Raw genomic sequence first — 22,087 nt, 5'->3', positions numbered from 1 at the left:
CCCGACTAACAGCTGCCATCTCTCCTTCAGCCCCATGCGTGCGTCCAACAACCTCCTGACAAGGGCCTCCATCCACACATTCCATCACCAGCCACAGATCCTCATTGACGAGGTCACCCAGCATCCCTGAGGCCACAGCAGGGAGTGCTCCTGACATCTGGTACAGCACTGTGGCTTTCCTGGGATCCTTCTGGTGCCTGTGGCTGAGAGGAGTAGGGTGGATGGAACCAGGACAGGTCACAGATCAGCAGCCCCACTGCAAGCAGTGCTTTCTCCTGCTGTGTGGGGACCGTGGGGTGACTGATATTGGGACTCCTCTGGCTTTGGCTCCTGCAGACCACACAGTGGCTCAGACACTGGCCTGAGGGAAGGGGTCTCATGGAAACCCGGCACAGGCATTTCTCTTTGGAGAGGGGGTTCTGCAGGGAGAAGGGAGAACAAGAGACGTTCCTGTCTCCTGAGATTCCCCCTCCTCTTTCAGCAGCCATACCACAATCCATCAATACCAGAGTTCATAGGATCACTTCCTTGCCAGGGAGCACAAGGCACTCAAAACTGAGCCCTGCCAGAGCCCAGCCCTGCCTGCCCATTTGGAGGGTGTGGGGGAAAGCAATTTCAGCAGGAGCTGACCCACAATGATACTTTGCCACTTGTGGGTTTCTCACAGCCTTAGAAGGAGTTTGAGATCTCTGTCCCCAACACCCGCTCACCCTTCAAGTGCACACACGTGCCTGGCGGCAATTCAGGGTCCCTGGAGTGGTGGCTGCTAATCTTGGAAACAGGAGCTGTTGTCTTTTCCAATGGTCTTAACTCCCTTCTAGCTATTAGAAAGTGGCTGAGTAAAGGAAATGACCCTGGAGGAAGGGGACCAGAACCTTGGAAAAAGATGAAACATCTTTTGTCTGAATTACAAATTAAATCGCTTTCATTTATTTCTTTAGTACTACTCTATTACTACAAACAAAAATATGTTTCTGAGCTGATTGTTGGGATTCGGGGCTTTATTTCTTGTTCTTGTTGTTGTTATTATTATTTATTAGTATTACTTTTCATTGTCAAGACTTTTAAATCTTAGACATAAATAACAATGGCTGGATGTCACACACTGGGAAAATTCCCTTGTTTTTCCCACCAGAATTAAACTGGACACTCAACTCCAAGTTGCCAGTGGATTCTAAAGACGGAAAATCCTGTTAATGCCGGGTTTGGTGTGGTTTGGAGCTGGGGAAGGGTCTCATCCCCTCCCAGAGGTGCCCCAAGCCCGCTCTGCTGCCACGTCTGCACTCGCGGCCCCTCACGGCGGCCCTGCCCTGGGGACATGGTGGGACCCCCTCCTGCCAGGGCTGAGGCTCCTCATGGCCCCTCACAGCCCCTCATGGCCCCATAGAACTTCTCATGGCCTCATAAAACCTCTCATGGCCTCTCATGGTCCCTCATGGCCTCTCAAAGCCCTTCATGGCCCCTCATTTTTCCTCACGGCCCCTCTCAGCTCCAGGCGCGGGGCTCCTCCCAAAGGAGAAGGGGTCGGGCCCTGCTCTTTCTCCTTTTATTTCGGTCCCTTCATAGCAACGAGTAAACAAAGGCTGAATGGAGCCTTTCCCCAGCGTTTCCCTCGGGGTTCATTGCGGGCTGAAGCTCTGTGCTGGCGCTGGCCCGAGCAGCAACATCCCTGCAGCCCCCAAGGCCTTTGCTGTCCCCCCGTGTCCATTCCCTGTCCCCGAGTCCCGCCCGGCTCTGGCAGCAGCAGCAGCCGCAGCGCAGCGGGCGCCGGCCCGGCCCGGCCGGGGCTCCCGGCCACGAGCAGCAGCAGCGCCGGCCCTTCCCACCTGCTCCTGCCTCGGCTTCCCAGGGCTTTTGCCAAGGCAGTTCTGGACTACAGCAACAATCCCCCACAAACAGCCCTGATTCCTCAGGCCCGCCTCTGCTGCCCTCAGCCAGCCCTCAGAGGAAGAAAGGATCGGGTTCCAGCGCTGTTTTCAGCGCTGTTTTACTCACCCTGAGGTGACAGCAGGAGGCTGTTGGTGCCTTTGCCTTGGCAATTGTAGATCCCGGCTGCTCTTGCCCCTCTTCTGCTTGCCACTTGAATTTTAGCAGTACAGCTGCAATTGCCTCTTTCAATCAGTGCGACCCACTGTGCTTTTCTGACAGGGAACTCGGACTGCTTGTTAAAAAGGCCTCATGAGTAGTAGATCTCCAAATGCTCCCAACTCCCTGAGCACAAAATCAAAGAGAATTAAAGCCACACAGGTCACATTTGCAGTGCTCAAACACAGCCCTGCTGCTGCTGCTGCTGCTGCTGAAATAGAATCAACTGACAGAGGCCATCACAGAAATTGCCTTTACAGTGGCAAATAAAATGAAAAAATCGACCAGGAGAAAGAAAAAACAGAACTCCCCAACTCGCTTCACTGTTTCTATTGAGCAGCCAAAGAAAAAGGAACAGGGCACCTTTCAGGCAGTCCCACAAGCTCAGGGTTCTCATTTCATGGGGAATCTGAGATGCAATTGGCCTTTTTCAAAGGATAAAACAAAGGGAAAGAATTGGAAATTATTAGGAAAAAATGTACCTTCTTATATATAAAGTTCACCAAGTCATTCCCTGCATTTCTCCTTTTCACATTCTTTCTGTCATCCAGAGAGGTCCAGCTTATCATGTTCTGATGCTTATCATCAACTGATTGTGCTCTTGATTTCTCCCAGTGCAAGAGATGGAGAATCATCTAAACTGAACACAGAAACAAACTCTCTCTGTCAGCCCATTTTCATGTTCCAGATCACTTTCAAGATGTCCATGGGGCATTTGGAATGATCAGCTCTCCACTTCTGGCTGCACACCCTGGAGATTCTTTCTTCACATTCAGCCAGGCTTGTATTCCCTAACAATTCCCGGTACCTCATCATGATTTCTTTGGGTAGAAGAGTAACAGTGGAAACCTTACCAATGGCACAACTCCCCAGTGCACAAGGAAAAGAAGTAACAAATTGTCAAGTGCTTCAAATATTTGTCCTGCTTTGCTGCAAGAGTTGTGCTGCAGTCACAGTGTGGGAAGCCAAGAGAAGCTGCAGCTGGGGGCACATCTTGTGACAGGAGCTGTGCCTTGTTCTCCAGGACAGGTTTTTGGAAAGAACAGACGGGACTGTGGAGAAGATTCTGGGAAAATTGAAACAACTTTTTTATGAAATGAAAATCAAATCAAAAGAAACAACCAATATGTTTTTCTCTATTTTTCTCTATTTATTTTTATGTTCCCCTTTTCCATCTTGCACTTTCTCCATCCCATTCATTCCAAATGGATCTCACCTCTAAGATCTGAGACTTGGCAAGTTTTAGACACTGTAAAATACCATGAGCTATACCCAGTTTGCCTTGCCCTGTTTTCCTTGGAAAGCAATGCTGGAGACACAAGTGCAGCGCTTGGGTCGGGTACAAATTCTGCATTCAGGGAATGTGCTCAGATGGTGTCTGACCCTCAGCAGGGACAAGGCACAGCAGCAGCCAAGGGCATTCCTATGCCCCTGTGCAGGAGTCAAGACTCTGGCTCTTGGCTCAACACGGCAAAGTTCCCGTGTTTGGCCAGGCTCAGGGGCTGCCCGGGGAGTGCGGGGCTCGGGCCGGGGCCGAGCGGGCAACGGACAAACGGACACGGGGACAAACGGTCCCGGTGCTTCAGTTGCAGCGGCGGCAGCAGCGGCAGCAGCAGCAGCGGCGGCAGCAGCAGCAGTGGAAGCAGCGAAAGCAGCCAATTTATCACTTTTCTGTCTCTCCTCTCCCTTTCCCACGGACCCACATTCCCTCCGGGTCTCCCTTTTCCTGCGTCTCCCCCTCTTCCAGGTTCCCTCTCCCCGTACCCGCCCGGGCCATGCCCCCGGCCCGCCCCCGGACCCGCCCACGGGCCCAGGCGGGGCTGCCCCGGCCCCGTCCCCGGCCCCGGCCCCGGCCGTCCCGCCGTGGCGTCGCCTCCGCTGGGCTCTGGCTGTGCTGGAGCTGGCGCTGCTGGGCGGGCATCATTGCCTGGGGCTGGGGCGGCATCGCTGCCCTTTGGCTCCGCCTTGCCCGATCCCGGCCCCGGCCCCGACGCAGGCTCCGGTCCCGGCCTCGGTCCCGGCCTCGGCCCCGGCCCCGACCCCGGCCCTGCCCCCGGCTCCTCCCGGGGCCCGCGGAGGACACAGGCGGCGCGGCCGCTGCCGCCGCCTCCGCTGCGGCTTCCCCGGCCCGAGCTCCGCCGCTCAGCAGCGCGGCCGCTGGCCCCGAGCCGCCGCTGCCGCGTTCCAATGAGGGAACGCCTGCGGATGCCCGGCCCGGGGAGCTCGGGGAGCGCTCGGGGGCCGTTCCTGTCCCCGGGCCAAGCGCTGACGGCCGCGACTCGCCCCCAGGGAAGGCGCAGGAGGCCCTGCAGCAGCGCTACGAGCTGGGCCCGCTGCTGGGGCGCGGCGGCTTCGGCAGCGTCTTCGCGGCCACGCGACTCTCGGACGGCGCCCCGGTGAGCGGTGGGCAGAGGAGGAGGAGGAGGAGGGGGCGGAGGAGATGGCGGGGGCGCGGCGGGGCGGGCAGCGAGCTCAAGCCTCTGCTGCTCCTTGCTCGCAGGTGGCCATCAAATGTGTGCCGCGGGATCGCGTCCGGCTCTGGGGCGAGCTGGTGAGTGTGCGGGGCCAGCGGCAGAAGCCGGGGCGTGCCGGGCAGGGATGAGCCGGGGCCCGGCGGGGTGGGAGCCGCCGAGAGCCCTGCGGGGAGAGCGGGCGCGGGGTGAGCGAGGTGTGCAGAGCATCCCGGGCTGGCTGAGGGGTCCCAGAGCCCTGGCCCGGCCTCAGCCCCACTGACAGCACCGTGCTCCTCCCGCAGCCCGACGGCACCCGTGCTCCCATGGAGATTGTGCTGCTGGACAGGGTGTCCTCTGGCTGTGCTGCAGTCATTCAGCTGCTGGAGTGGCTTGAGCTCCCCGACAGCTTCGTGTTAGTGTTGGAGCGTCCACAGCGGTGCCAGGACCTCTCGCATTTGCTGGCGGAGCGGAGGTTCCTGCCAGAGGAGGAGGCGCGGGGGCTCTTTCGCCAGGTGCTGGAGGCCGTGCAGCACTGCAGCAGCTGCGGGGTCCTGCACAGGGACATAAAACCGGAGAACATCCTGCTCGACCTGGCCACAGGGCAGCTGAAATTGATCGACTTTGGCTGTGGCGCCTTCCTGCAAGACACAGCCTACACCCAGTTTGCAGGTGAGCCCTCGCAGGGGATGCTCCTGGCCATCTCATGGCCCAGCCTGGCTGTGGCACCGGGGATTCCCCGTGGTGCTGCCAGGATGGGATCAATGCTTGAGGCAAATTGATTTGGATGGGGGTGTGAGGGGGACCAGCTCCCAGCCCTGCCAAGAGCCTTCAGCACCCACTGTGCCCTGGGCTGGGGCTGGGACAGCCAGCCTGACAAAAACCCCCATGGGGGTAGCAGAGGGCGGGGATCGGACCCCATGCCCCAGAGAGTTTAGTGAGTCAGCGAGGAAGGGCTTGAACTCCTCTGCTCCCCACGTTTGCTTTGGCCTATTAAAAATTTTTTGGAGGCCATGCAGGCAGGGAGGAGAGTGTGTTTTCTCTACCACGGGGTGGGTTTTTATTTGGTTGTCATGGTTGGGCCTCCCCAGTGCTTCTGCTGCCCTCTTCCAGCCGCAGTGGCTTCTTTTCCAACCCTGGGTTTGTAGCCAAGTGCCAGGTGCTGGCAAGAGGGCAGTGGGTCACCCCGTGTGCCACTGGGGCAGCCCCCACATGCCCAGGGATGCTGGGGCCAGGCTCTGGGAGCAGCAGCATCCCCCTGATGAGCTCCATCTGTGTTCCACAGGAACCCTGTCCTACAGCCCACCAGAGTGGATCCACCAGCAACGCTACCATGGCCAGGCAGCAACAGTCTGGTCCCTGGGCCTCCTGCTCTACCAGCTGGTCATAGGGAAGCACCCATTCATGAGGGGCCAGCAGATCATCTGGGGGCGGATCTTGTTCCCACGACGGCTCTCCCAAGGTGAATCCTCATCTCTGGGCACAGGGGGAACACCAGGCTTGGGAGACAGCTGTGGGCTCATGAGTATCCTGCTCTGGCAGCTGCTGAGGAGGTGGCACATGTCCTGCTCTCCTGCAGACAGGGAATCCATGGGGAAGTTGAGGCCCAGCTCTGGGCACACCCAGCATGGCCTGGGCACTGGAAGGGGGCGGCAACTTCTCCAACTGACTGGTGATTCCTGGTTTCTCTCTTCAGAATGCCAAGATATTATTAAGAGGTGTTTGTCCATGCAACCCTCGGACAGGCCATCCTTAGAAGACCTTTTCCGCGATCCTTGGATGCAGGCTGTTCATCTGCCCTAGGAGATGGGAGAGATCCACATGCACAGTTGGATCCAGGGGCCTGGCAGGTAACAGCTCCACACATTTCTTGGCAATCGGTGGCAAAGCAAACCAGGCTGTTTTTGTCGTGCCTGTAGCTCTGAGCAGGGGTCATCAGAAGGGAACACACAGCTCTTGGGCTGGAGCTGAGCTGGACACCTGGTGTGGCAAGCACTGGTGGCCACCATTCCCCCTGCTTTTGCTTGTCTGCTTCACTGATGGCTGGGACCCTGGGCAGAGCACTGACAGCCTGGTCTGGCCCCTAGGCAAGGAGAAGGAGCCCCTGGAGAAGCTGTTACCAGCTGGGGCTGCTGCTGGAGACACCAAGGGCAACCTCAAGGATGGCAATCTCTTCCTCCAGCTGGCCAGCTGAAGATGATGGATTTCAATTCTGGCATGTCTTCTTCAAAGACTTGGTCCACGCCCAATTTGCAGGTGAGTCCACAGCCAGGGGATGCTCCCTGATCTGGGCATGGCACAGCCTGGCCAGGCACCAAAGGTTCCCCCCTTGGCTGGGGTGGATGCAAGCAATTCTTCAGTTGGCTTCCAAGCTGCTTTTTGTCTCTGGACAGCTGCTGAGGGGCTGGGTCTGCCGTGGCTGGCTGCAGGCTGGGCACATGGCCTGCCCTCCTGCTCTGCTCCCAAAGGCAGCAGTGATGGGCAGCTTTGGGCCCAGCTCTGAGCACGACCAGCATGGCCTGGGCACCGCAGGTGGCTGGGACAAGGGGACAGGAGCCTTCAGCTGACGGGCGGTTTCTGGTTTCTCTCCTTGCAGCCGGGCTCTGCGGATGCTGAGGCTGCTCTGGGCTCTGCCAGGGCTCTGCTGGGCTCAGCCCCAGGCACAGCTGGGCTCACCCTGCCCTCCCATTGCTCTGACAGCTTTGCATCACACGAGCCCGTTCCCAGCACACCGCCTGAGCTTTCTGCTTTTGCAGGTGAGTGAGACTCTCCTGCAGGCCAAGAGATTGCACTTAGGGACCCACATATAATTGGCAAGGACCCAAACTCTCCACAGTCCCAGCTGAATGCCTGCATCTGCACAGGATGTTTTCTGTGTCCCACTCTTCCTTTCTTTTTGGCTGCAATTGTGCAATTGCACTTTCTTCCTCCTCTAGAAGTGCCACTGCTGCGTTCCTGAGGCAGTGCAGTCTGGAGCTGATGGATGAAGAATCGCCCCTCTGCACTTCCAAACCAGAGCAAAAAGCTGTAAGTGGGACTTTGCATCTTTAAGAAACCCCTGAATGTTTGAAAGGGAATGTGCAGCTCATTCACAGGGTGAGAAGGAAGGGCACCTTCTAAAGGATTTGGGGTTTGACAGAGTTTAGATTCCCAGTGCTGCTTGGAGCTGGCAAGGCGCAAAGCACTTTCTTCTTGCTTCACTCCAATTTCACCACAATTTAAAATAACAATATTGGAATCAAACCCCAAAAACTTTTTCAGAAAGGTTTCTGAGGCCGGTAAGATGCATCATGCCATCAGCACATCTACAAAGTAAATAACTGTGTTTTATGTTTCAAAAGACCAATTACACCTTAATTCAAAGTTAGAGAAGATTTTTCACTGTACGCTTGGGTTCTGTTTTTATCTTTCACATTTTATAGAAGTTTTTTTTCTTTTATTTTTCCGCATTTTTCCCCTTAAAACAGAAATCATGCTATGAAAAAGAAGTGTCCTTTGCTCCTGGTTCCTGTGTGGAGCAGCTCCCTTCCCGCTGGCTGAGCTGCTCAGGCAGAGCCCGGCAGCTCCTGGCCCTGCAGGGCTGAGGCTTTTCCCCGTTGCTGGGCACAGACTGATGGAGCAGCACTGCTGAACACGGGCACACGCAGAGGGAGCAGAGCAGCTGCCTTTGCCCACCTGAAGCTCCAAGGCCAAACTCTGAGCAGGCACGGCTGGAAGAGACTCGCAGGCTCCCTGTTGGCTCTGCTGCCCCACTTGTGCCTGGCCCAGCTCTGCGTGAGGCACAGGGAGAAGAAGGGGCAGCTCCCTCCCAGCCCCAGCCCAGGGACCCCTCCAGCCCCGGGCCTTGGGTCACTGTCAGCACCTGCTGCTCCAGCCACGGCTTCTGCTGGCACTGACAGCAACAACCAAAGTGGGGCTGGTCCCGAGGGAGCAGCAGCAGTGCCTCGATCTGATCCCTCAGTGTGGGGCAGTGCTGGAAATATGATTGCAGCAGCAGCACCACCAGCAGCAGCACCAGCAGCACCAGCAGCACCAGCGCCAGCAGCACCAGCAGTAGCATCAGCAGCAGCAGCAGCAGCAGCAGCAGCAGCAGCAGCAGCACCAGTACCAGCACCACCACCAGCACCAGCTTCACCAGCAGCGCCAGCAGCAGCACCACCAGCAGCACGATCAGCAGCAGCACGAGCAGCAGCACCAGGGGCAGGATCAGCACCAGCAGCAGCACCAGCAGAACCAGCTCCAGAAGCACCAACAGCAGCAGCAGCACCAAAAGCAGCACCAGCAGCAGCACGACCAGCAGCCGAAGCAGCAGCAGCAGGACCAGCAGCACCAGCAGCACCAGCACCAACACCAACAGCACCAGCAGTGCCAGCAGTACCAGCACCAGCAGCACTAGCAGCAGCACCAGCACCAGCAGCACCAGCAGCACCAGCAGCACCAGCAGCACCAGCAGTACCAGCAGAACCAGCAGCGGTAGCAGCACCAGGGACAGGACCAGCACTAGCTTCACCAGCAGTGCCAGCAGCAGCACCACCACCAGCACGAGCAGCACCAGCAGCAGCAGCACCAGCACCAGCAGCACCACCAGTGCCAGCAGCACCAGAAGCACCACCACCAGCAGCACCACCAGCACCAGCAGTAGTACCAGGGGCAAGATCAGCACCAGCAGCACCAGCACCACCAGCAGCACCACCAGCAGCAGCAACAGCAGCAGCAACAGCAGCAGTACCAGTAGTGCCAGCAGCACCAGCGGCAGTGCCAGCAGCAGCACCAGCAGCACCTGCACCAGTACCAGCAGCAGCAGCAGCACCACCAGCACCAGCAGCAGCAGAAGCAGAAGCACCAGCAGCACCAGCATCACCAGCAGCAGCAGCAGCATCACCTGCAGCACCAGGACCAGCAGCACCAGCAGTACCAGCAGAACCAGCAGCAGCACTACCACCAGTGCCAGCAGCAGCACCACCAGCACCAGCAGTAGCACCAGGGGCAGGATCAGCACCAGCAGCACCAGCAGCACCAGCCATAGCATCAGCAGCAGCACCAGGGGCTGGACCAGCAGCAGCAGCAGCAGCAGCAGCAGCAGCAGCAGCAGCAGCACCAGAAGAAGCAGCATCAGCAGCAGCATCAGTGGCAGCAGCAACAACAGCAGCAACAATAGCAGCAACAGCAGCAGCACCAGCAGCACCTGCAGCAGCACCACCAACAGCACCACCACCACCAAGAGCAGCACCAGCAGCACCAGTACCAGCAGCACCAGCAGCAGCACCACCACCACCAGCACCAGCAGTGCTAGCAGCAGCACCAGCAGCAGCAACAGCAGCAACAGAACCGCCAGCGCCAGCAGTAGCACCAGGGGCAGGATCAGCACCAGCAGCACCAGCAGCAGCACCAGCACCAGCAGCACCAGCAACAGCAGCACGAGCACTGCCAGCACCAGCAGCACCAGCAGCAGCACCAGGGGCTGGACCAGCACCAGCAGCACCAGCAGCAGCACCAGCAGAAGCACCAGCAGCACCAGCATCACCAGCACAGAAGCAGCAGCAGCAGCAGCAGCAGCATTTGCAGCACCAGCAGCACCACCAGCAGCATCAGTGTCAGCACCAGCACCAGCAGCACCAGCAGAACCAGCAGCAGCACTGCCACCAGTGCGAGCAGCAGCAGCACCAGCACCAGCACCTGCACCAGTACCAGCAGCAGCATCACCAGCACCAGCAGCACCAGCAGTATCACCAGGGGCAGGATCAGCAGCAGCAGCAGCAGCAGCAGCAGCACCAGCACCAGCACTAGCACCAGCACCAGCAGCACCAGCACAGCAGCAGCAGCAGCAGCACCTGCAGCACCAGCATCACCACCAGCAGCATCAGTGGCAGCACCAGAACCAGCAGGACCAGCAGCACCACCAGCAGCAGCAGCAGCACCAGCACCAGCAGCAGCACCAGCACCACCAGCACCAGCACCACCAGCACCAGCAGCACCAGCACCAGCAGTGCCAGCACCCGCAGCAGTACCAACACCAGCACATGGAGCTGACTTTCAGTGCAGCCTCTGCCATGCTTCCCTCCCTGTGCAGCGGTGTCACAGCAGCCTGAGGCACCTGGGAGCCCTCAGTGCCAGCAGGTACTTGAGATGGCAGGCCTGGGCTCCTGCATGTTACGCCAGGAACAGAGCTGGGGACTCCCTCTCCATGTGGAGCTTCCAGATGGAAAAGGCTGCTGTGACCAGGCAGCTCCAAGGGCACAGAAAGGAGGGGCTCGACCCCTTGATCTGTGCCAGTCCCACAGTCCTGGGCAGCAGCCACCGAGCCCTGGGGGAGCAGAGGGCACAGCAAGAGGGACAAAAGCAGTCAAGGTCAGAGACTGGGAAGAGCCAGACCTGGGAGCAGGAACAGCTGCTTCATTGAACTCCTGGAGGAAGCTCTTGGCTGGTTCAAAGCCCTGAAAGGTGTGAAGGGCAGAGAAGAGGCCACACCAAACAACGCTCCTGTTTTCACACCTCCCCTCTCTGTGTCCCAGAAGGAATTGGATGAACTGTATTCTTCTCTCTGAGTCGTCTCGTTCAGTGTGAGCAGCTCAGCACCAGGAGCTGAAGGAGCTGAAGCCTCAGGCCACAAGAGCTGAGTAAGAGGGGGCTTTTGGGCCAAAGTAATGCTGCTAAGTAATGGACCTAGCTGAATGCAGCAGATAGAATCCTGCAATTATAGAATCCATTTTGCAGGAAAAGGGCTCTCAGCTCATCCAGTCCAGCCAGTCACCCAGCAGTGTCAAGCCCAGCACTAAACCTCGTCCCTGAAGTGCCAAGGTCTGAACAACAGGCCCTGAGTGAGGCCTGAACAACAGGCCCTGAGCCAAAGGTGACCTCTGGATGAATCTTCCAACCAGAGGTTATCTGTCTGTCTGCTCATTACTGAAATATGCATGGTCATTAGCACTGTGATAGATGGATCCACTCATCAATGAAACATGGATTGACCTTTCTGTGTTTAGAAGCCAGACAAGGCCATTCAATCCGACATCTGGCCTTGTTTGGGGTGTATGGACAGAGTCAACTCCCTTGGTTCCTCCTTGAGGCCTGGCCAGGCTTTGGTAGGGACGCAAGAGGAGGATGAAACCAGATGTTCCCACAGCAGAAGTGCTGTCAGTTTGTTCACTCAGCACTATCAAAGCTGGGCCCTCTCTCACAGCCGGGGTTGAGCCTCACCTGTGGCTGGAGGCACCTGCAGGATTTCCCAGTGTCCGGGAGTGGCTCTCCAGTCCTTGGCTGTGACAGCTTCCCCAGCTGATGGGTGGATCTGGGGATGGCAAAGTCTGAGGGGAACTGGATCTTTGTTAATGCCTGCAGGCAATCTTTGGCAGTGATGATTGGGTGCATTGCTGAGCTGCTCCTTTTGTGATCCTTTGCTGCTTGGAGCTGCAGTAAGTGACACTGATTCCTTCAGGTGGTGTTTGTGCCTTTGGTGCTGACCCTGCCCACTGGTGAAACAAAATTGGCAAAGTCTGGCCAGATCACAACAAAATATCACTTTTTAAATGTAAATGTAAGGAATCTGTCCCATCTGAAATTCCCAGAAGGGAAGCCCTCCCCAGAGTTCACTGGCTCTGGAGTGGGGCTGAGGTGGGAGCACCGTGCGAGCAGTGGGGCAGTCGGTTAAAAGAGGCTGAACCGCAGGATGTCTTAAAATGCATCCAAACATTGCATATGGAAAAAGGAAAAGAACTTGTGGGTTTGGGAAGACAGGGATGGATTTTCTTAACAGCACCAACGGAAGGAACAGTTGTTTTTTGGAATGCTCCCACATGAAGGAACAGAAAAAGGTTTTAGTCTTGAGCTCAGGTTTGTTTGTGCAAGTAACATAATAACAATAACAATAACAACACAATAATATATATTTATGTATATAACCAAAACTCAATAATGTGAAATAATGCTGAAAATACCAATTTGTGAGCTTTGGCTGCTCACTGTAACACTAAGTACCCTACAAAAAAGAACTGGCAAAGACCCAAATGTCAATGGTAAACTTTGTGAATTGTATACAAGGAATAAAGGGGGAACGGATAAAACTGGCTATTTTTATAGGGTTTGGTGATACTATGATGCAGAATGCTTTGTCTGTTCCTGTGAAAAACACACTGATTAAGACTGCTGGGTTTTTCATGTACCAGACTCTCTACAAGCTGCAGGATTGGTTGAACAGGTGAAGGTGTTGTTAAGAGAGCAGTTGATAAAATGAGGAGATGGGAACCTGTCCTGGTGGAGAACCCATCTCCCAGATGTGTTCCATGCCCTTAACAATGGGCCCACTGGGGAAATGGAAACCCCTGGTGTGCAGGGCTGCACCCAATTTGCAAACACAACCATGGACAGTGAGACTTGGACTGCCTGGGAAATGGTTCTGGGTGTGATGGCCCCTGACAGGGCCACCCCAGAGGCTGCAGGGCTGGACCTTCCTGCACTGGAATTAATTAGGAAAAAGCCAAAGCAAATGAAAGTTAACAATACAAGAATAGGAATTCAGATTCCTCCAGGACGCTTTGGTTTGGTAACTGCTCACTTGAGCTTGGCCTTGCAAAGTGTTGATGTCATGGGAGGAGGAATTGATGCAGATTATCAAGGAGAAATTAAAGAAATTCTGTTAAAAATGAATGAACAAGATTGGATGATCCAACCCCATGACAGGTTATCACAAATATTGATATTGCAGTTTAAAAACGATTGTGAAAGAAGGAGATCCACCTCCAATCAGCACTGTTTGTGGAGATAAAAGGTTTGGATGCAGCAGTCCTAATAATTGGTCCAGAGTGTGGGTCCAGAGGCCAAATGGCCCTCCAGAGGCAGCTGAAGGAACAGCTCTGGGGAAAGACAACACTGTTTGAATCCTGAAACCTGAGCATGAAGAATGGGAATATATCCCTGCAGCCAAGTGTTCTCTGCCAGAAAAAGTCAATATTGTTTTACAGATGCTGCCAGACCAAATCTCCCTGTTTGGCCCAACGACCCCTTTGGAAAATGCTCTGATCCACGGGGCTCCATGTGAAGGTTGATGTGACACTGAGGGACTTGCACACCAATTCCAGCCAGGAGCTGGAAACTGGGATCCTCTCCCCTTCGGCTGGAGAAGTGCCAGGTCCCAGTCCCTGATGGGCACCCAGGCTCCTGGCTGGAATTGGTGTGGAAGTCCCTCAGTGTCACATCAGCCTTCACATGGAGCCCCGTGCATCAGAGCATTTTCCAAAGGGGTCGTTGGGGCAAACAGGGTAATTTGCTCTGGCAGCATTTGTAAAACAATATCCCATAACATCAGCTTGTTGTGGCAGAGAACACTTGGCTGCAGGGATATATTCCCATTGTTCCTGCCCAGGTCTCAGGATTCAAACAGCGTTGTCTTTCCCCAGAGCTGTTCCTTCAGCTGCCTCTGGAGGGCCATTTGGCCTCTGGCTCCATTATTAGGACTGGTGCATCCAAACTCTTGATCTCCATGAACAGAGGTGATTTGAGGTAGATGTCCTTCTTTCACAATTGTTTTTAAAACTGCAGTATTAATAACTGTAATACCCTGCCATGGGGTTGGAAAACAAAATCTTGTTCATTATTGTTTAACAGACTTACTTTAATTTCTCCTTGATAGTCTGCATCAATTCCTCCTCCCATGACATCAACACTTTGCAAGGCCAAGCTCAAGTGAGCAGTTACCAAACCAAAGCGTCCTGGAGGAATCTGAATTCCTATTCTTGTATTGTTAACTTTCATTTGCTTTGGCTTTTTCCTAATTAATTCCAGTGCATGAAGGTCCAGCCCTGCAGCCTCTGGGGTGGCCCTGTCAGGGGCCATCACACCCAGAACCATTTCCCAGGCAGTCCAAGTCTCACTGTCCATGGTTGTGTTTGCAAATTGGGTGCAGCCCTGCACACCCAGGGGTTTCCATTTCCCCAGTGGGCCCATTGTTAAGGGCATGGAACACATCTGGGAGATGGGTTCTCCACCAGGACAGGTTCCCATCTCCTCATTTTATCAACTGCTCTCTTAACAACTCCTTCACCTGTTCAACCAATCCCGCAGCTTGTAGAGAGTCTGGTACATGAAAAACCCAGCAGTCTTAATCACTGTGCTTTTCACAGGAACAGACAAAGCATTCTGCATCATAGTATCAACAAACCCTATAGAAACAGCCAATTTCACCCCTTCCTCCTTTATTCCGTGTATACAATTCACAGAAGTTTACCACTGACATTTGGGTCTTTGCCAGTCCTTTTTTGTAGGGTGCTTAGTGTTACAGTGAGCAGCCAAAGCTCACAAATCAGTACTGTCAACATTATTTCAAATTATCAATTTTTAATTATGTATATAAATATATATTATTGTATTATATTATTATCATCATTATCATTATCATCATTATCATCATTATCATCATTATCATCATTATTATAATCATTATCATCATTGTTCTTGTTGTTGTTGTTTCACTTGCACAAACAAATCTGAGCTCAAGACTATAACCTTCTTCTGTCACTCCACATGGGAGTGTTCCAAAAACAATTGTTCCTTCTGTTGGTGCTTTTTCCTATTTGCTGTTAACAAAATGCATCCTACTCTTCCCAAACCCCCAAATTCTTTTCCTTTTTCCACATGCAATTTTTGGATTCATTTTAAGGCTGATTTACTAAAATATGGATATGATCTGGTATCAATATCCAACTGAGACAGACAAAGACTCTTTAACTGTTTTAGGGTTAAAAAGTGTATGTTTATTCACAGTGCTGGGCTGATGTGTCAGGTCACCCCTTAATACACACGGCCCCAAGCACAGGTGAATACAGGCTTTTTATTTACAGAAGTATTGAATACAAATACATATTCATGACCCATGCTATTTTCACTTCCTATGCTACTTAGGAAAAAAGCAGTTAAGCATGATCCTTGAAATGGGTCGGTGGTCTTTTTCTGAGGAGGGGTCACAGAAGGGAGGAAGGGATATGGCTCTTCCTCGTTCTGCCCTTTCAACCTTTTCAATGCAAAGTGACAAATGGACCCTTGGCTGGGCTCCTTGTTTCATATCTTCAATGAGTTTCTGATTTGCAACTGTCTTATGTTCTTGAAGTTCTTTACCAGATACTTTATTTCTCACTCTAAGCCCAACTGAACAAGCATAAAGTTGACAATTAGTTGTTAGCCAATGCTTTACCTCTATTTTAGCAAGGCCTCTCTATCTACCTTTAATTTTAGCAAGGCCCATCTATTTATTTTAATTCGAGTTTGTCACTCTGAAAACTCAGCTTCTGAGTTTGCTAACATAGTTTTCTAAGTACTTTCCCAGGACAGTAACTGTAAACATAGATATGTGTGCATTCTTTCTGTTACACGTCTTGTGATGGGCATCTCTCATGGCCAGTGCAGTGAGAAAGTGTTATCCTGACCATCCAATCCGTGGCCATGGTCAGAAGCCTATAAATCCTGGGAGGGAAAATAAACTCTCTCTTCTTTTCACCACACCTCGACCTGTGTCCGTGTGATCTATTCATCTTCAGCGGCAACAGACAGATGGTATTCCATTTTTAATCCTGTGAGACAAACTGCATTACGGTTCAATTCCACCTGTCCAATATGTACACATAAACCTTTTGATAAAGTCTGGGGCTGCAATTGGATCCAGCCGCTTCCAGTCTCTTTGCTTAGAAGGGATTTGAAAGTCTAGGCATTCTGGAGGGGTTTGAGGATCCACGGTGGCTGTTGAGTGTCATTTCTCCACTTCATGACTCAGCAGGAGTTTCTGCAATAAAGAAATAAAGCTTTTGCCAGAAGCTCCCACTCTGCCCATTACAGGAAGCCCTGGGACTGTCTGTGACATCCCGGCTCTTTGGCAGCCTGGGGACTCCTGGGATGTCACCGTGGAGCCTGCATGAGTGCCTGTGACAGAGTGGTGCCTTTGCAGCCCATGGTCCCCTGGGATGTCACCATGGAATTACTGTGACTGTGTCTGACCACACGGCTCTTCAGCATCCCCAGAAACCCCTGGGAGGTCTCTCTGTAGCCCCTGTCTGTGCCTGTGACATTGCAGCTCTTGAACAGCCTGGAGACTCTGGGAATGGCCCCATGGATCCCCTCTGAGGGTCTGTAACAAATCTGATCCTTGGTAGGCAACCATCACCAGGACCTGTTGCTCTGGTCTCTTTCCATGGCAACCATCACAGCCCCCTGTTACTATGATTTATTTCTATGGCAACCATCACTGTCCCCTGTAACTATGGTCTGTTTCCATGGAAATGACCACTGCCTCCTGTTGCTATGGTCTGTTTCCATGGCAACCATCACAGTCCCCTGTTGCTATGGTCCCTTGGCAGCTCCGTGAAGACCCCATGCCTCAGTTGTTGCCGTGGACAACAGCTCAGGCCTGGAGCCAGAGCCCATTGCCATGGCAACCATTTGCAGTCCCATCCCCAGGCTCATGGGATCACAGAGCCACAGAATTGGCTGAGTTGGGAGGGACCCATGGGGATCCTCCAGTCCAACTGCTGGCCCTGCACAGGACACCCCAACAATCCCAGCCTGGGCCTGGCAGCACTGGCCAAGTGCTGCTGGAGCTCAGACAGCCCTGGAGCTGGGAGCCCTCCCTGAGGAGCCTGTTCAGTGCCCCAGCAGCCTCGGGGGAAAAACCTTTTCCTCACATCCAGCCTAAACCTGCCCGCCTCAGCTCCAGCTGCTCCCTCCACTCCTGTCCCTGGGCACCAGAGGGAAGAGGATCCTGCAGCCCCCCAGCCAGGGATCCGCTCCCAAGGCTGCTGCCACAGCAACCAGGCCTGGCACCAGCTGGGATGCTCGGTTTCTACAGGCTGGGCTTCAGGAATGGGATTCCCCAATTTCCTGCTCCAGCTAAAATTGCACTGCCACTCGCTTCCATCCCAACTCCTTTGGAAAACACAAAAGGCAAAGATCCTGGGTTGGGATAAGAACAATTTGCTGGGAACAGCAACGAGATAAGGAACAAACAGGAACAGAAACAATTTTGGTAACAGGAGGGATAAGACAAACTATTTACAGGGAAAACTACAACACCAGCAACTGGCTCTTCCTGGCCACGTATTTTCTCATGCCTGGAAGAGAGAGAGCGAGTCCTTTTCCTGCCCCTGGCAATGATCTGAGATGGGATTGAATCTAATGACAGGGCCATGGCCAGACCCTGACATTCCACAATGCAAAATCATGATATTGCCATGGGCAGGAAGAGGTACAGGTGTGGATCACAGGGAACATGGATCACCAGGTGTCTTCCCAGTGTGGTTCCTTCAAGGGGGGATGAAGCTGGAGCAGTGCACAAAGCTGTTCCTGCACTTGGGGCATTTGCAGGGCTTCCCTTAGTGGTGCCTCCATTGGGGTTTGGTCAAGTGAGAGCTGTCTGAGAAGCTCTTCCCACGCTCAGGACACATGTAGGGCCTCTCTCCTGTGTGGATCATCTGGTGGATGCTCATTTGGGACCTCCAGCTGAAGCTGTTCCCACATTCCCCACACTTGTAGGGCCTCTCCCCAGTGTGGATGTGCCGGTGGGTGATGAGGGTGGATTTGTCCTTGAAGCCCTTCCCTCAGTCGGGGCAGCGGAAGGGCCCCTCCTCTGTGTGAATCCATTGGTGCTGGAGGAGATCTGAGCCACTTTGGAACCTCTTCTCACACTGGGGACACTCATAGGGCCTCTCCCCAGTGTGGATGCGTTGGTGGATGATGAGATTGGATTTGCAGCTGAAGCCCTTCCCATATTCCCTACACTCATAGGGCCATTCCCCAGTGTGGATCATCTGGTGGCAAATCAGGCTCTTGCTCTGGCTGAAGCTCTTCCCACATTCCAAGCACTCGTAGGGCTTCTCCCCATCCTGAAGCTGCTCATGGACCACCAGCTCAGAGCCCCAGCTGGATCTCTGGCTGCCATCCTGTCAGAGGGTGGGTCTTTCCTCCTCAGAGGAAAAGGGGTTTGGAGCCCCTCCTCTTGCAGGATCTCCAGGGCTTTTTCTTGCACTCTGGAGCCACTCAAAACAGCCTCGTCTATGAGGTTCTGCTGTGGGGATTTGTCCTTTCTGGTCTCCATCCTCAGCTCCACGTCTGGGGGAGGAAGTACAAGGAGAGGATGGGATTTGCCTCCATGCCAGAGGGAAGGAGAAGGAGATCTCCCCAGTGCGTCCCCAGCAGGACGGCGTCAGCAGCGGGGTTTTCCTGCAGCTGGGGGCCATGCTGGGCTGGGAGATGGAGCAGGAGAGAGGGGGGAAAGGGCACTGACTTCCTCCTCACCTGCCCGGGTGTCCTGGGGCATCTTCCTCTTACTCACAGCCTCCTCCTCAATCTGGACAAAGTTTGGGAATCAAAAATCCTGGTTTGTGAGAAAACAAGGAATGAACACATTGAATGAGCCCAACAGGATATTTAGGAATGCCTCAAACCATCAGCAAATGCTGCCCTGCTCTGCGGGCTCAGGGCAGCAGAAGGAGCCCCAGGGCTGCCGACACAGCCGCAGCAGGAAGGGCACAGGGCCTTGCACAGAAGCTGGCACGGCCTCCTTGGGACACGTCCTGTCTGGTGACCATCCTAAACCCACACAGGCTGTGACACAGACATGGAACGTGTGGGCCAGGGCATGAATGCTGCTCTGAGCCCTGGGGCCCAGCGAGCACTGAAATCAGCAGGTGTGGCAGAGTCCCCACTGAAGCAGACCTGCCACCACCCGAGCCCTGGCAATGCTGGTGCCCTTCTTCTGCCCCAGAGACCTGTGCCCCTGAGGGGCTTCTGTGCCAGAGGGCAGCCAAAGCCCATGTGCATTGGGAGCTGGGCTCCTTCCTGCAGGGGCTGATGGCAGGAGCTCTTGGAGCAACTGCTGGCAACTCTGGGTATCTGTCAGATGATGTTGCTCCTTCCTGGAATGAATTTTTTCCATGGAAGGGATTGGCAGTAGCACCAGAACACCATCAATTTCTGAGTTTCCCAGGACAATTCAGTAGTACAGAGATACTGTTATGTTTCCTTCTGCTTTTCTGACTGTCTTTCTTGCATTCTGGGAAAAAAAAGAAAGCAGCTTCGTCCTATCAATCCCATCCCATCCCATCCCATCCCATCCCATCCCATCCCATCCCATCCCATCCCATCCCATCCCATCCCATCCCATCCCAGGTGTTTTAAGGTTAAATTTGATAGTCGAGGTTGGACTTGAATTCCAAGATGGTTTATGTGGTCAAATGTTTGATTTGAAAGTCAAAAGTTGGATTTGAAGCTCGGGGGTTGGATTTGCTGGGCAGCACATGGAAACCATGGAATAACGGCATTCCAGGCATTGAGAATTTGGAATCCTCCGGCTCCCCTCACAGATTCCTGTGGAATAATGGCATTCCGGGTATCAAGAATTTAAAAAATTTCCAGCCCTCCTTCCCAATTCCCACCAAAAAGATAGAATTACAGAATTCTGGAAATTGAGAATTTGGAATCCTTTATATGCACTGTTAGATTCCCACCAAATTCCCATGGAATAACAGCATTCCAGGCGTCATGAATTAGAAATCTTCCTGTTCCCTTCCCAAATTCCCATGGAATAATGGCATTCCAGGCATCAGGATTTTTGACTCCTCCACCTCCCTGCTCAAATTCCCATGGAATAATGGCATTCTGGGTGTCAGGAATTAAGAATTCTCCAGCTTCCCTCCTGAAATTCCCATGGAATAACAGCATTACACACATTGGGAATTTGGAATCCTCCATTTCTACTCCCAAATTCCTATGGATTAACAGCATGCCAAGCTTCAGGAATTTCAAATCTTCCATCCCCCCTCCCAAATTCCCATAGAATAACGGCAATCCGAGCATCAGGAAATTTGAATCTTCCCGTTCCGTTTCCAAATTCCCACCCAATTCCTATGGAATAACGGCATTCCAAGTACTGGCCATTTGCAATCCTCCAGTTCTGCACCTCCATTCTCTTGGAATGATGGCATTCTAGACATCAGGAATTTCAAATCCTTTATTTCCCCTCCCAAATTCCCAAAAAATTCTCATGGAATAGCACCATTCCAAGAACTGGCAATTTGGAGTCCTCCAGCTCTCCTCCCAAATTCCTGTGTGTAACTTTTCTATAAAAAACCCTTTTTCTGTTTCTGTTTCTGCTGCATCTCTTCTGCATTTTTCTTTTTATTCTTGGATTTCTCAGCCTCCTTTGGACTGAATTCTTTTGGGATCCTCCCTCGTGGGGAGCCCTGCTTATCTCAGTTCTTATGATTTAAAGAAAACTCCCAAGCTCATTAGAATCTTGTTTCTCGTGTTTATTAAAAGGTCATCAGAAAACTTAACAGGTCTCTCCAGGCTGGCTACACAAGGTTAATCTTTGCAATCTGGTACATTTCTTTCTTCTGATGGTACAAACAAGGCCTTGTGGCACACTTCGTGTCTGATGCACAAAATGACCCCGAAATACGCAGTTCTTTTATCTTTATACCTATTTTTACCCAGTTAACAGTAGACACATATATTATTTTTCTTAATGACCCAATGACCCATCACCTCTGTGATGCACTGCGGCATTCTCTGTCCAATCACTTACTACTACCCAAAAACCTCTAGGAGAAGAAGATGAAGAAGAAAGAAGAAGGGACAAGAGACAACACCCTAAATCCTCCATCTTGTCTCTTGTTCTCTAAACTTACTTTTTCACCCAGTGATTTAAAAGAACTTTCTAATCTACACACACTTTCAGCTTTTTCCATCTAAATTTAACATTTGTTTTCATGTATCACCATGAAAACATGCTCATGAATTTCATGTTATATGAAATTCAGTGTTTTTCTGGATCTTATAACTAAGTATCAGAAACAAGGGCACACACTCTGTATTCCAGACTTCAACACTGTGGAATAACAGCATTCCAGGCGTTGGGAATTTCAGATCCTCCAGCTCCCCTTCCTAATTTCTAGGGAATAACACATTCTGGGTGTTGGGAATTTCAAATCTTCCAGCTGCTGAACCAAATTTCAATGGAATAAAAGCATTCGGGGCATCAGGAATATGAAAAATGGCACAACTACTGTGAAAAAATGGTCATGTACATGACGGTATCGAAAACTACAGGTGGGAAGGAAAACTGGGAATGGCTCCAGCAGCTGTGGAATCTCTGCCAAGCTCAACATCGTGTCCAGACAACTCTACAAGTCCGGAAAGCACCAAGCACCATGGAAAAATCAAGGCACTCTGTCACACACTAGAAACAGTGTAACTGAATTTTTTGTTTAGTTTTTATATTTTCAAGAGATTTTTCCTTTATTTTCATATTTTTTATTTCTTTTTTCCCCTTATCTCTTTATCCCTCTATTTTTTTAATTTTCAACGAGGAAAACTGCTGACAACTCAAAGGAATAAAAATGAAAAATGATAAAAAGCAAAGCAGTTTTCTTCTCCAGAATAATACATGAGAAAATAAGGTCTTTTAAATAGCAAAATAAAGTTGCAAACTTTTAGTCCCCAAAAAACTACAAAGAAGAAATATTCAGAATACTGACAATGTTTTACTAACACTATTATGATTATGATTATTTCTT

At 52.5% G+C, this 22,087-nt stretch overlaps 1 protein-coding gene and 1 pseudogene across 1 annotated transcript in view; one reads left to right on the top strand and one right to left on the bottom strand.

Moving 5' to 3' along the window:
- LOC147646786 (serine/threonine-protein kinase pim-1-like) overlaps positions 1-6,389 on the top strand; it is a 135,230-nt pseudogene extending 128,841 nt beyond the window's left edge.
- LOC147646781 (uncharacterized) overlaps positions 1-22,087 on the bottom strand; it is a 405,151-nt gene that overhangs the window by 284,019 nt on the left and 99,045 nt on the right. The window contains 1 exon segment of the mRNA XM_086872942.1: positions 18,006-18,073. Coding sequence (XP_086729068.1) covers positions 18,006-18,073 — 68 coding nt within the window.

This window comes from Cyanistes caeruleus, unplaced genomic scaffold (genome assembly GCF_971803275.1).
Source record: "Cyanistes caeruleus unplaced genomic scaffold, bCyaCae1.hap1.1 HAP1_SCAFFOLD_78, whole genome shotgun sequence".
Taxonomy (NCBI): domain Eukaryota; kingdom Metazoa; phylum Chordata; class Aves; order Passeriformes; family Paridae; genus Cyanistes; species Cyanistes caeruleus.
This window is presented reverse-complemented; position numbering and strand designations above follow the sequence as displayed.